The sequence below is a fragment of the Bos grunniens genome, chromosome 5 (assembly GCF_055505025.1).
Source record: "Bos grunniens cultivar Pamir isolate PY7600 chromosome 5, Bosgru_T2T1.0, whole genome shotgun sequence".
Taxonomy (NCBI): domain Eukaryota; kingdom Metazoa; phylum Chordata; class Mammalia; order Artiodactyla; family Bovidae; genus Bos; species Bos grunniens.
The window spans coordinates 117,774,600-117,788,659 of NC_141169.1; the positions used below are offsets into that span (position 1 = coordinate 117,774,600).

The 14,060-nt window shown below is 59.2% G+C and overlaps 1 protein-coding gene across 14 annotated transcripts in view; it reads left to right on the forward strand.

The window, feature by feature from the left end:
* The first annotated feature begins 1,618 nt into the window (after positions 1 to 1,618).
* LOC147373260 (uncharacterized) overlaps positions 1,619 to 14,060 on the forward strand; it is a 29,991-nt gene continuing 17,549 nt past the window's right edge. For 13 of the 14 annotated variants that reach the window (XR_015164653.1, XR_015164646.1, XR_015164648.1 and 10 more), the window contains exon 1: positions 1,619 to 2,209. Coding sequence is in view for 6 of the 14 variants with exons in the window: in XM_086403284.1 (XP_086259410.1) it covers positions 1,619 to 2,209 (591 nt within the window). In the remaining 8 variants the exon portion in view is untranslated. Of the gene's footprint in view, positions 2,210 to 3,491; positions 13,976 to 14,060 lie in introns of those variants that run through there. The other variant, XM_086403290.1, reaches the window with a different exon arrangement.

A 14,060-nucleotide genomic window follows, 5' to 3' on the forward strand; every position in this document is an offset into this window, starting at 1 on the left:
CGATATTTACATTCAAATCAGCCTTTTATAATTACATTTTAAATTATAATGAAATGATGGAGCCAGGGCTTGTCTTCCATATGTTTTAACTGTGAGAGATGCTCTGGTGGGCTGCACATCACGTCACAGCCCTGGGCTCCACGCAGGCGTGAGCAGGCATCGGACACGCAGGTGTTGGCCTGCAGGGCCACACGTGTGTCCTGAGCATGCCCGAGGGCGTGCATGTCACCTGCGGGGCCCTCCCCAGGCTCCCGGGAGGAGAAGGGCTTATGGATAATTCTGACCCCAGCATGGCGGCGATGTTGCCAAACCTCGTGGCATTGGGATCCCTCCCGGAAGGGCCTGGCTCGGGCCTGGCTGCTCTCTTGGGTCTTGAGCCCCAAGCGGACCCACAGGCCTTGGGGACGGAGGCCTTGATCTCCTGGGTGGCCAGCTGGGCACTTCTGGGGGTGCTGTGTGTGCCCAGTGGGGGAGGGGCGCCCTAACCCAGGTTCTGCCTCCTCTGCCTTGTTGGGGCGGCCCCCCCCACCTGCAGTTTTCCGTGGCTTCCCCCACAGAGCACGGGGGACCCTCTCCTCCCGGGCCCAGGCTGTTGGCAGCCATGCCACGCGGTTCCTGGAATGGAATTCCCGGCGTTCCTGGTCAGGCGCGTGGCATTGGAATCCTACCTGCTTTGTCTCTGGCATCAGCTGGTGAGCTGGTCACGTGGCCGTGTGCGTGAGCCCAGAGCCCAAGGACCAGCGGGCTCCTCCCGCCGCTTCCCTCTCGCTCCCCTTCTTGTGCCTGTGCCCCGGGCACGGCTGTCTCATGCAACTGTAAAGCGGTGTTAAAACACACTCCAGGCAGCCGGGGTGCAGCAGGAGCTCGGTCCACGGAAAGGCCTGGAAGCCAGGGGAGCCGCCCCGGGGACCCCTGAGCAAACTCCGGCCGTGGCGGCCTGGCCTCGGTCCCTGCACGCCGTCCCTTCTGCCCCCAGAGCTGGCTCTGCTTGCCTGGGGGCCCTACCCACACACACAGCCTGCTGGCCCGCCCTGCGGGGGGACAGCCAGGTGGTCATCGCCTCAGTTCTGGGCCACAGAAAGGTCCAAAGGAGAGACCGGGTGGACCGGCCGGCCACGCGTTCACGGCCCGGAGCCCACAGAGAGGCCTGAGGGTCTGATAGCTCTCCAGGTGGAAGTGCCTCTCTTAGCGCCTCAGGCCCACTGACCCGGCCCGGGTGGCCATACCTCTCTGTGCTGGATTTGCCCGGGTGAGACCCGTGGGTTTGTGGCGGTCTGGGTAGGGTGTGGTGACGGGCCCTCATCGTGGCCAGGCTGAGCGTTCCTCACTGTGTCATCATGGCAGCCCCGAGTGGCCGGAGCCGAGACCCCAGCCCGGGTACTGATGGGGAAACTGAGGCTGGGAAGGGCTGCATGGCCTGCCTGGGGCTTGGTGGCCGCTGGGACCCAGAGCTGGGGTTCGGGGCGGTGGTGCAGCTGCGAGGGCATCGGCTAGAGGGGGCTTGCTCTGGGGGGCCCCCGGGGAGCCTGGCCGGGGTGCTGGCTGCTGCCTGCCCCCAGGCCGGGAACAATGCGGCCTCTATCCCCCGAGCCGGCCAGCCAGGCGGGCCTCCCGCAACATGGCGCCCGGGGCCGCGCCGCCTGTCCACGGGGAGGGCTGGCGCCCGGACCAGCCCGGCCCCCCGCGTCCTCCCCGGGCCGGCCTCGCAGTGGCCAGACGCCGCGGCCGCCCCCTTCCTCCCCCGCTGGGCCGGCCCCGGCCCCCTCCCGCCGGCGATGGGTTTGGGGGTCCGGCCCACCCGCCGCTGCCACGTCTGCCACCCTCCCAGCACCCACGAGCATCTTTCAAAAATTCCCGGTGGGCGGGGCCGAGCCGCAGCGGCCGCCTCTGGCCCCCCCTCCCCGGCAGCCAGTGCCAGAGGAGAGCAGGAGACAAAAGTAGCATTTTCCTCGCCCTCCTGGGCTGGCGGCGGGGCCTCCCCAGCGCCCTCGGCTCCTGGCCGGCCTGCCTCCGGGTTGCCGGGGTGGCCGAGGCCGCGGCCACGCCGGCCGGGACCGAGGGGACCGGTGGACGCCGGTGGCCACAGCCGAGGCGCCTGAGGGCTGGCGCCCGGGCCGGCCCTTCTCTGCCTGCCGCGGGGCCTGGCTGGGGCGACGGCCGCCGCCTTCACTGCCTTGCTGTGGACCAGCTCTCCGTCCTCCTGCGCCCGGTAAGTCTCCCTCCTCTTCAGTCCTCTCCGCGCTGGAGATGAGCTGGGGGCTCTCCATCTTGTGCCTGCTACGTTTGCTTCTCTCTAATTGGTTACCCGAAATTCAAAATCCTATTTCAGATCCCCACCCCCCCCCCCCCACCATCTTCAGTGAAGTAAGCCCTTCCAAAAACTGCAGGGAAGAGGCAGAAGCCAAACCCATTTATTTTTAAGATCCAAAGCTACAGGGCGTTTGAAATCACAATAAAAATGAATGTTTGTTATTTCACAGTAGCTGCATGTTCAATTATAATTTGAACGAATGTTTCGGGAGGTATTAATAGGCACGGCCTTACTCTTTCATGCTCACTTGTACCAGTTTTATTTTCATTTTTATTTTTGGAGGGGGGAGATCTCATTATTGTTGTTCTGATAATTTTAATTTTTGGCCACACCAGGAGTGGCAAAGGGAAAAAACACCAGAAACATCCACGGTCTCCCCAGCCAACTCCTCAGAAGGCAGGGCCAGGCGGGCACACGGGAGGCTGGATTCTGCCTTGAGAAACAGAGGCCCTTTCATTTTGTCCGGCGTCTTTAATGCTGCCATATCCACAGTTTAGCGATCCAGTTTCTTTCTCCCTTTTATTTTATTTTATTTTTGGGGAGGGTAAGAAAAGGAAGCTGTTTTCAGCTCTCAGCTTAGTGTGGGAAGATCTCGTAGGTTGTTTTGGGCTTTGTTTTCTAAGCACTTATTTAAGCCAGGGGTTCCAGCTAACATTGCTATGCCGGCTCCTATCCACCCTGCCCGTGGACGGCTCGTGGGGCGCACGTGGGCCCGTCCACCCGGTCGACCCTCTGGGGCCCTGAGTGATCCCAGGGCCTGCCTGTGCCCCGATCCTGCCCTGGTCCCCAACTGGCAGAGCTGTGACCGAGACATCCTGACTGTCTGGGGTCTGAGCCCTGGCCAGCAGGATGGGGAGTGAGACCTGGAAGGCCTCTGAGCTCCCGGACCACGCTGGCCCTGCCATCCAGGAGCTTGGCCCTGTGGCCATCGGAGTCTATCCGTCAGGCCCGGAACCTTTCCATTTAGAAGGTGGGCTTTGCCGAGTTCAGCTCTGAGCTCGCCTCCACCCTCTGGCAGGCTGACAAAGCGCCCGCAGACACAGCCTGGTTTCCCCACGTTGGAGGGGCAGCAGCCAGGGTCTTGATTTATGGAAAATGGAAAATCAGGCCCCGAAAGTTCTAAATTGCAACCGAGAGGAAAATTCCCACGTGAATGCGTTTTTGTTTTCCTGGTTCCGAGGCGTGGGGGTCCTGTTCGTGCAGGCCTGAGCAGCCGGCTGGAGCAGACACCACCAAATACTGAACGGAGCTCGGCACACGCGAGAAGCGTCTGCGGCTGCTTTTGTTCTGAGATCCGACAGCAGTCGCTCCTGGAGGATTTGGGGCTGCAGAGACAGGCGCACGGAGCAGAGATAATTAAAACATTTTCCTGATGGTGACAGCCACATTCTGCTGCTGGAAGCTGGAAGATCATTCCACCCAAATATTTAGCAAGCACCAAATGAAAAACTGGTGACAAAACGAAAGTAATCGGGAAAAAACAGGGCAACAAATTCTAGAGGCAGAAGAGTCCACAGTCCAGAGAGGGTGGCTGGGGGTTACTGGAGAGGAAGGTTGATCATTCTTAAAGAATTTATGCTTTTAATAGCTGCCCATTCCTCATTTTAAAAAAATTTTATATGATAAAATTATAACTTTCTTGTAATTAAATGTAGATGAATAGGCCTTTAATTCTAAATCCTAGAGTGATAGTCAAATTTCCTGAGCATTAACTCATCTTCTTTTTGGACAAGGTAGCGCAAGTAGCATAAAATCAATTAATTTTCATAAATGAGCATTTTCATTCTAAAGTGGTATTTTCCACCGAGATTATGTTCATCTAATGGTTTTAATGTATATGAATAACACATTTTCCAACCTACACCTTGTATAGTTGGGATAGTAATATGTGATCAATTATCATCTTCATTTTTTCATTTGGGGAATCACACTGTACCTCTCCCAAGTCAGTAAATTTCCACAGAATCTTTTGTTGTTGTTGTTGTTTTAATCAGGCGAAAATATCAGCATTCTCCATGGCACCCAGTACTTCTCAGCAGTATTTTTTTTTTAAGAAAGTACCGCACATAGCAGTTTTCACATCATCGCTTCTATATAAATTCCACTATAGACTGAAATTATACATTCTCACAGCACAGATGGGCTGGTCTGTCATTATGACTGCCGGGTCCTTGTTGGAACACACAGCATATTTCAATTGTGGAGTCGACAATTTCGAAGAACTGAGGTCAAAATAAACAAGTTGCCTTTGTACATCAAAGCAGTCTTATTAAATGATCTTCTGATCCCCTGAAACATTTGGTAGCAGAACAACCATCGTCTTATTAAAATTTAATTTAAAATTTGCTCTTCATCTGCACCTTTTTAAGACTCCAAATACCCTATGTCAAAGGACCTCAGATGTTTTAATTACCAGTTGTTATCTTTTGCATCATGAATAGCCTAACAGTAATTTATATTAAAAATGATGGGGTTTGGGACTTTTGATTTTAACATCTTTATAATTTCTATATAAAAAAATTAAACCTTTCACTGTTCTATGTAGACATTCATAAAAATTATTTTGAGAAGCTTCTGAAAAACCAGATGATAACTATTTCACGTGGTCTAAAGATACATCTAAATCCAAGCTAAAAAAAAATTCAACAGGTTAGCTACAAAGAGTAGCTGTAAACTTAAAAAAAAATTATCTAACCAAGATAAAGTGCAGAATTTATTGGTCCATATCAGCACACGTGAGGGCAGAGCGGTTTTACAGCCATGATAATTTGCAAATGATGATAACTGTTTATTTTGTGAATTTGCTCTCATTATGATGTAATCGGTTCTGAGGGCTCTTTTTCTCCAGCTTCTCCTTATCTTTAAATGTTTGCTTCTGCGAGTCTGAATTCCGGACTCGGGCGCTGCAGCCTCGGAGGCTCTTCCTGGCCGAGAGCAGCTCGCCCAAGTGCGCGCTGTGCTTGGTGAGATCCGGGTGCTCCCTCTGCCGTGTCCCGAATGCTCCTGACGCCGTTCCGTGGGTCAGCAGAAGGGCTTTGTTGTGGCTTGTTTGTTTGAAGGAACGTACCTGTTGGCGGAGATGTGGGGGATAATAGGAAAAGGGAGATGTTGGTGGTATTTACCAGAGTGGGTTGGGAGCTGCTTTCTGCAGCAGCTGCGCCCTCGGGCTCATTTTTTTAACCACTTTGTCCTTTCCCATGGTGGTCTTTGCAGAGGGCATCAGAACTGGGTTTAGCATCAGCCACCATGGATGTGGCGCTGGTCTGGGGCTCTCAAAGATGAGGCCCAACAAGACATCCCGATACCAGGGTCAGAGCCTCAGAGGGATGGCGTCAGAGCATGGACGGTGGTAGTAGGCATGGTCGCCATGACGATGCTCCGCCTCGTGCTCCACGCCAGGCTTCTTCCCGTCTGGAAGAGGAGGGTGGCGGAGACCATGAGCCTCGGAACTCATGGCCAGGGTTCAAGTTGAGTCCTTTTGATTTTCTGGCTCTGCTGATCAAGGTCAAGGGTGAGTTATTTCCCCTTTTTGTGGCCTCAGTTTCCTCATCTGTAAAATGGGAGCAGTAAGTGTCCCTGCCTCACAGTAATACAGATACAGCACTTGCCTCAACACTTTTCACAGAGAGCACCTCATATGTCCTGTTTGTCCTTGGTTTGTTTCTGAGTCTCAGAAGTGCCTGCACAGTGGGGTCATTTCTGCAGGGGATGAGCCTTAGAGGTTCAGCTGGATAATGTGCGTTCGGGTGGATGTGAACACAGGCCTGCAGGCCTCCAAAGCCTGCGTGCCTTCTGCGTTAAGTGATGGTGTGAACATCCGTGTCCCTTGGCCTGTGTGTGCGTGCTCGGTGGTGCTGTAACGTGCGTGCATACACGGGGGGTCCAGGTCTCTGGGCCACCCCGGAAGACGCCTGGCTGGGCGTTTGCTGCCCAGTGGGTGGGCTGTTCTTCTGGTGCTGGGTGGACAGGCCCCAGGTGCCGGGCACTAGCGAGTGAAGGAAGGCCCGTGGCTGCGCTCTGGGCCCGGGTCAGGCACCCACAGTCTCCTCGCAGCCGCAGGCCGTTCCGGACGCCGGCCATTTGCAGACCCGGAGGACTGGCATTGGGCCTCCAGCCCAGGAGAGGAAATGGCGGCGGGGCAGGCCCAGGACGGGGCCCGGGAAGGCATGCGAGGGCGGGAGCGGCCGGGTGGCCCGGGGGGCGCGCGTCCTGCAGCCAGCCCCCTCCTCCCGGAAGCGGGTGGCAGGGCCGGCCTTCTGTGCAGGTCTGCATGTGTGTGCGTGTGTTCCTGTGTGTGCACACACCTGTGTGCCAGGCTCTGGGCCCTGAGCGCACACCCGGGAGCCCAGGCGAACTGTTTCCCCACCAGGAACACAGCGGGGACTGGGGGCAGGATCTGATGAGATGCTGTGAACCCCCAGCCTGCCTTCAAGTAGAAAAGGCCTCAATAAGAACGGTTCTCGCAGCCAGGCCTCCATTCTCTTATCTCTGAAGTGGGGGAGACAGCGTTGGCCTGGGGGCGTGGTCAGAGGTAGCAAGTGGGGGTCTTGCCTGGAAGCTGCGGGCAGCCTGCTTCATCCCAGGCTGCGGCCTCGCGGGAGGAGCGTGGGGCCTGGCTGCTTGGGGAGCCACCTGCCCCTCTCAACCTCAGTTTCCCCACCTGGAGGCAGAGGGTATGTCCTACCCACAGGCTTCTTGTGGAAGCAGGCCATGTCACCTGCCGTGAATGGGAGCAGGTTTTGGGGAGGTTCGCCTCTGGTCCCTGTGACTCTTTGGGGCCTTGAAGGGAGCTGGGAGCAGGTTGACTCTGGGGGTCCGGCTGCTGCAGTGCGCACAGGAACCTCTGGCCCAGTTTCCTGGGCGCTGGCCCTGCCCCGGGATTCCTGCGGTGGGTGTGCCCGCGCTTCCGGCTGCCGTGGGTGGAGGGATCCCAGAGGCGGGCGGACAGTTCCCGCCACTCCCGCCCACCCGAGCCTCCCGGGCGTGCTGCTTCCTTGAACTCGAAGGGACGAGGAGTCGCACCTGGGCCCACCGTGCCGGGTCCAGGCAGCAGCGCCCCCGACGTGGCGCCGGAGGCCTCCAGCGGCCGTGGTGGGTGCTCGGCGGTGTGGACAGGGTGCCCTCAGCCGGCGCCCTTGTCGCTGTGAACACGCACTCGTAAGTCGCCCCGCACCAGCCCTTGGGAGACTCTCGGCCCTGATGGTGGATGGGTGCGTGAGCTTCGAGGGCTCTGCTCCGGTCCTGGTATTCCTGCCCGGCCTGTGACCAGTGCCCACGGGAGGCCCAGCGAAGCAGCCTCTGGGTAGTGGCTCCCGGCCCTGGCAGCCTGGCCCGCCACCATGGCCCACCGCCTCGGCCGTGCCACGAAGGTCAGGTACATCCAGCTGCTGGGGAGGGTGAGCGAGGCAGGCTGGGGCAGGACCCGTGGAGGGGGGACTCGAGTGGCAGAGATCCTCTGCCTTGAGGGTCGGGATCCACCCTTGTCTCCCCGACATGAGAGGCCAGCACATGTCTGAGTTGGCAAATAAGAGTGAGCTCCCTAGGGTTGGGGGAGCTGACCTTCATGGACCTACTGAGTGCCAGGCCCAAGGTCAAGTCCTTGTTTCTTTTTAAAAAAAAAAAAAAATTCAGTATTTTTTTGGCCACCCCGCCCAGCTTACGGGATCTTAGTTTCCCAACTAGGGATTGAACCCATGTCCCCCACCGTGGGGTATGGAATCCTAACCGCTGGACCACCAGGGAACTCCCTAGGGCCGAGGACTTTAATCCGTTCTTCTAAACATCTATTTTTAAATGGAATCTGTTCGATTTCATCTTGTTTCAACATCTGATCAGAGCCAGCAGGGGCTAGTGCTGTTCTGGTGGCAGGAGAGGGCACAGCCAGGATGCCCCCCTCCCTGCCCTCGTGGAAGGTGGCTGTTAACGGTTCTCTGAGAAAACTTGAGGCTCACTGAGGCCAAGGAACGTGCCCAGAGTCACACGGCTAGCAGGCAACAGAGCCTGCCCTCAAACCCGGGTCCCTGAGTGCGGGACCCAGCGTCACCCCTGGCCAGCTGGGGACAGCCAGGCACGGGGTCCCCTTCATGGGTGCCGACCTCGGGGGGCTCTCCCTGGACGCCGGTCACCAGGAGGTCCTGTCCCCTGGCCTGCCCCAGGGAGAGTCGGGGTTTGCCTCTGTTTTTCCCCTCCTGGGGACCATATGACGGTGGCAGATCTGGGAGCCCTTGGCCTGTCTCTGCCTGAGCTGCCGTTTCTCTAGGATCTCAGGCCCACGGGTTGGACTGCCGCCGCCCCCGAGCGCCCGGCTGGATGAGGCTCCAGGCCTCTGTCGTTTGCTGGTCCGGCGTGGACGACGCACGGCGTGTCAGCGAGGGGTGGGAGGAAGGGAGCCATGGTCACCCTTTATCTTGGTGTCCCCCCAGCCCAGAGCGGGAAAGAGTGAGGCTGTAGGCCGAGGTGATCAGACAACTGCAAGTCGAACCTTTGGGAGATGCTGTAAAACCCCCAAACAGGCAAGACCATTTTGCAGGTTCCAGCATTCTCAAGATGGTCTTTTCTGCTCTGTGCCAAGCCCAGACCCTTCCATCATGCCGGGAGCCGGTGGTGTAGACCAGGAGCCTGGGGTTTTTCTCCGTGGGGCTTGTTGCAGGCACCACTGGACGTGTGAGGGACCCTGAGTCTCTCCCGTGGAGACGCGCCCACCTGATCTTGGGGTTCCCAGGTCGGTCAGTAGCAGGGTGTCACTGGCACAGCTGGGGCCTGCATGCCCCACGGCTTGCCCTGGGTCCCAGTGTGAAGGGCTCTTGCTGGAGAGCGCCGAGTGCGGGGGTGGGGGGGATGAGCTCAGGGAAACCATCTCTCTGCAAGTGAACAGGGGCTCCGTCTGGTGTCAGAGACCCTGTTACTCAGTCCCCGTTCGAGTGGCCACCTCCCCAGTGCTCTGCCAGTGACCCCGCAGCTTCCTTGTGTCCCTGGGCGGCTCAGCACCCACTTGATTCTCCAGGGCACCCAGCAGAGCAGTCGGGGTCAGCTCGAGGCTCAGGAAGGGGACCAGCGGCACCGTCCAGGGACCAGGTGGAGCAGGCCTTGTGGAGCACCCACTCACTGGCTGGAGGGGCTGGAGCCACGCCCGGGGGTCTGTCCCCAGCTCCTATGTCTCCTGTGTCCCAGCAAGCACGGGCGCCCTCCGCGAGGCTGGGGCTGAGATGGTGCAGGATGGGGCTGGGCCCAGCCAGGCGGGGAGCAGAAACTTAGGCTGGAGTGGCCAGTGCGAGTGCCCCTGGGGTGGGGGGAGTCTGGGTGGCCTCCTGGAGGTGGCAGACCCGCGGCCTCGGGCTTGTGCGCGAGTCCGGCCTGGGCCTGCCACGTCCCAGGGCCCTGCCGCCCAGTGCCGCCCCTCCCGCCGCCCCGCGCCAGCCCTGCACAGGCCACATCTGCTGCGGCGAGCCTGCCAGGACTCCACCTCCCGGCTCCGTCCCCATGGAAACCGGGGGGCGGGGGTCCTGCTGCCTTTGGCCCTCGGACTGGTTTCCATTAGAGCCAGCCTGCTTTCCTCGGGGCTCCCCCTCACCCCGGCAGGGGCTTCTTCCCACATTTACTGAGTGCTGGCCTCTCCTGTGCCAAGAGGCCCGGTGGCCCAGGCCTGCCCGTCCAGGCGGGCATCCCTCCTCAGGGTGAGTGCCCGGAGCCCTGCCCAGGGCCGCGGCGGCTCTCGTCCTAACAGGCTCAGACCCACCACCTCTCCCACGGGGCCAGCAGCTGCCGGGGCTCAGACTCTGGACCTGAGTCGGGTACCCCCAGCTCCCGCCCCAGCTGTGCCAGGGAGTCACCGGGGGACCTCGAAGGGGCCCCTTTGCCCCTCTGGGCCTCAGTTTGCCCCTCTGTGAAGTGACGGGGGTGAACTGTCCTCCAGTCCTTGTGATGCCAAAAACGAAAGAGAAAGAATGAGAAAATGAAGCTGCGGCAAGGCCAGCGTTTCTGGAGTCTGTTCTGGGATTTTTGTTTGTTTTCAAAGAGGGGTTTTATTTATTATTTTTTTTTTAAAAGGAAAGAGCCATGGAATTTGACCAGAGATCAAATTTGAGAGACCGAGAGCCAGCCGGAGCCCACGGACCCATGACAGGGAGGCCCAGCTGGGCTGCGGGCGGCCAGGGGCCTGTGCAGCTGTGCCCGCTAGGCTCCTCCTGGCATCTGCCTGGTGCCCAGCGGCCTGGCTGTGAACGCAGTGAGCAGAGGCATGCATCGTGCCCCCGGTGGAATCCAGAGGGCTCTGGAAAACTACCCGAGAGGTTTCCGGAGGTCAGAAATGTGGGCAGAAAATGCGATCCAGCTTTATAAAGAAACCCAGCCGGCTCTTCCTCCAGGGAGCCCGGTGAGGAGCCCGGGAGAGCGGCGATGCTTGGGTACCTGTGAAGAGCTCGCCCAGGGCTGCTCCGTGGCTGCTGCCCCAGGCCCCGCTCGGTGCCCTGGTAGAGGCCCTGGCCTCCTCACCTCCTCCTCTCACAGGAGACGGTGGGTGACTTCTTGGGGACATTTCTGCCCACCCTGCCCAATGGGTGCTTTGGCTCCTCCCATGAGACCCCTCAGCGCCCACTCACTTCTTGTGACATGTCACAGGTGCCTCAGGGGCTGGCCCCTGCTTGGTCCTGCTCACTGCTCTACCGGGGAAACTTTTCAGCTCATGATGGGGAGCAGAGTCTTGAGGGCGGCAGGGAGCGGTTTCTGGGTGGTCTGAGCAGACTGCTTTGCCCCCTGGGCCTCTGTGTCCCCATCTGTAAAATGGACAGATTTTCAATAGGTTTCCCATATTTTTTCCTACATTTGCTTCTTTTTTTATCCCCCTTCTCTACTTCTCAAGGATAGTGTTAAAACAATGAATACATATTTAAGTTACTTAGGGGTTGGGCTTCCCTGCTGGCTCAGTGGTGAAGAATCCGCCTGCAACGCAGGAGACACAGGTTCGATCCCTGGGTCGGAAAGATGCCCTGGTGACGGGAATGGCAACCCAAGTATTCTTGCCTGGAGAATTCCATGGACAGAGGAGCCCGGCAGGCTACGGTCGATAGGGTCACAGAGTCGGACACGACTGAGCGACTGAACACACACAACAGCCACGTGCTGGGGTCGTTTGGAAGTTCGGTGAGAATCGGGGTCAGGGCTGGATGCGCGCAGGAGGTGGCATCAGAACAGCACCCACCCCACACCCTCGCCAAGAACGAGCAGGCTGTTAGAGACCCACGGAGGGGCTGACCCTCCCCCAGCGCGGCTTCACAGAGTGGGGACAGCCCGACCTCCTCGAGGTCACCTGGAACCCGCTGCCAGAACCCGTTGCCCGCACGTCAGTGTTTCCTCGTCGTCGTCTGAGCCGAGGGACCGTGGAAGCCCCTGCCCGAGGCTGCCTGGGTTTGCCGACAGATCATGGCGATGGGAGCAGCAGCCCATGGGCCCCGGGGACGCAGTCGCTGCAGCTTAAGGGGAGGGGGTGGCGCCTTCAGTTTTCTGTCCAGGGTAGGAATGGAGCTTCAGTTTGAGCAAAGATGGCACCCCAGTAGCCCCTGCCTCTTGGCACCCCAGCCCGCCCTCGCCAGTAAAGTAGGCCGAGGGCGAGAGCTTGGAGGAGCAGCCTGCTGCCCGGGGTAAGGTTGATTTAGACACACAGGGAGCCAGGGATGATGGAGGAAATGAAGGGAATTTCCCCAGGGAAGTGGGAGGAAAAGAAAGAGAGCCTAAGTGCCCAGATAATTATAAAGCCTGGCGTGGTGATTCACGGCGGGCGGCGAGCTCCCCTGGCTGGCCGCACTGCCGTCTCCCGTCTCAGCCCCCCCCAAGCCCGGAGACCCCCAGACGCCGCTGAGCACCCATGCGCGAAGCCCCTCTGTGTGCCAGGCCCTGATACCGGTTATCGGGGCGACCTCACGGAACCTTGATGTGCCACCAGCCAGAGAACTGAGTTCTGGAGGCTGAGCCCTCATTGCAGAGCTAGATGGTGGCACCCGAGCCAGACCAGCCAGTGTCCTAGACCTCAGAGCCGACACTCTGCCCACAGCTGCGTTCGGGGTCTGGGAGGTGGCCCATCAGAAAGGTGGCTGGTCAGAGTAGGGAAGGCCCATGGGAGGGGGACAGCCAAGACCACAGTGTCGGGCAGAAGAAAGAAGGTGCATTTCCTGGCGTGGATCTGGGACTGCTCTATAACTAGACGAGAGACGCCGGGCTGCCTGGACGGGGCGCCATGTTGGGCCTGACCTTGGGTGGCTTCCATGGGGACTTTCCTCTGCTGTGACCACACCCGTCTCCTCTCCCTCCTAAAATTCCTGGGGGATGTCCCTGCAGCTGCTGCCCTGCCCCTGTCATCCTCAGCTCCCCTTCCCACCACACCCGGACTGCCCTTCCAGCTCTGCTGGCGTCCAGCATTTCCCAGACACCCTCCTCCCTGCCGCAAGACGGCGTCCATTGTCTTGCCCACCCAAGAGCAGGCCGTTGCAGCGCGGGCCTCTGCCCCGGTGCCCATCCCGCAGGCTTGCGTCCAGCTCCTGGCTGCAGTCCAGTGTCCCGTTGGTGGGACTCGAGAGGCCCCCAGCAACCTGTTCTGCCCCCTCCACGGCGTCATCCCCCACCTCTCCAGACTGCGGTGCAGAATTGCCTCCTCCTGGAAGCCCTCCCTGCTCTCCACATGCCTACTGCCCACAGACGCCTTGCCCTGGGAGACTGGGTGCTTCGGGAAGGACGGGCCAAAATCACCAGCCTGGCACGGAGCAGGCTCTTGGGGAATGTTTCATGAATGAATGAAATGGAATCCGGAGACCAAAACGGAAGAAGAGAAGGCCGAGTGCCGACTGTCCAGGCTCTGCACCGGGCACAAGCCAGCAGGTCACCATGGCGGCCGGGAGTCCAGGCTCCTGGAGAAGCGAGAGAGTTTATTTCTTTTTCCGCCTCCACCAGCCACATTCCCTTTTAGGATGAATCTGGGACCGGTGGAGCCACACCTCGTCACAAACGGTGCAGTGACGCCCGAGGAGCAGCCTGAGAGTGCGGACGTCGGGGGATGCCAGGCTGTGGGAGGACCACGTGGCCTCCAGGGGTCCCGGCCAGGAAGAATGGCGAGTCTAGCTGCCCGCGGGCGCCGTGGGGCCCATTCCTCACCCATCACTGGGTGTAAGAGGCAGGATCCATCAATCCGTTGGGTGTCATGGGCAGGGGGCCCTCCGTACATTCTAAGTGAAGATACTTCTGACTCACAGATCTCCTACCCGCTCCTGCCCCCACATTGTCACAGCTCCCAGGGTCCCCTCCAGGGGGTGATGACAAGGTGCAGGACCCTCTGGCCTCCCCTCTCCCTGCAGCGGCTGGTTCCTGACAGGTCAGCCCTGGGCTTGCTGCTTCTCGGGGGGAACGTGCCACCACCCGTCATTACCACTGTTCACCTCCATGAGTCGTCGTGAACGCGGGTGTCAGTGCCCAGCACCCTTCTGGGGCATCTTTGTCCAGCTGCGGAGGGTCTGGGGCAGCTTCCGTTCGGGCCATTTAAAGGTGTGCCTTGGGGGGCTTCCCTGGTGGTCCAGGGCTTAAGACTCCGTGCTCCCATGCAGGAAGTGCGGGTTTGATCCCTGGTCAGGGAACCAGATCCCCACGTGCTGCACAGCTCAGCCAAATAAATACAAAATAAAATATATTTTAAAAAGGAAATTAAAAATAAAAGCGCCCCTTGGGGAGACACTGCCCGGCGGGCAGGGCCCAGCGGCCTCCCGGCTCT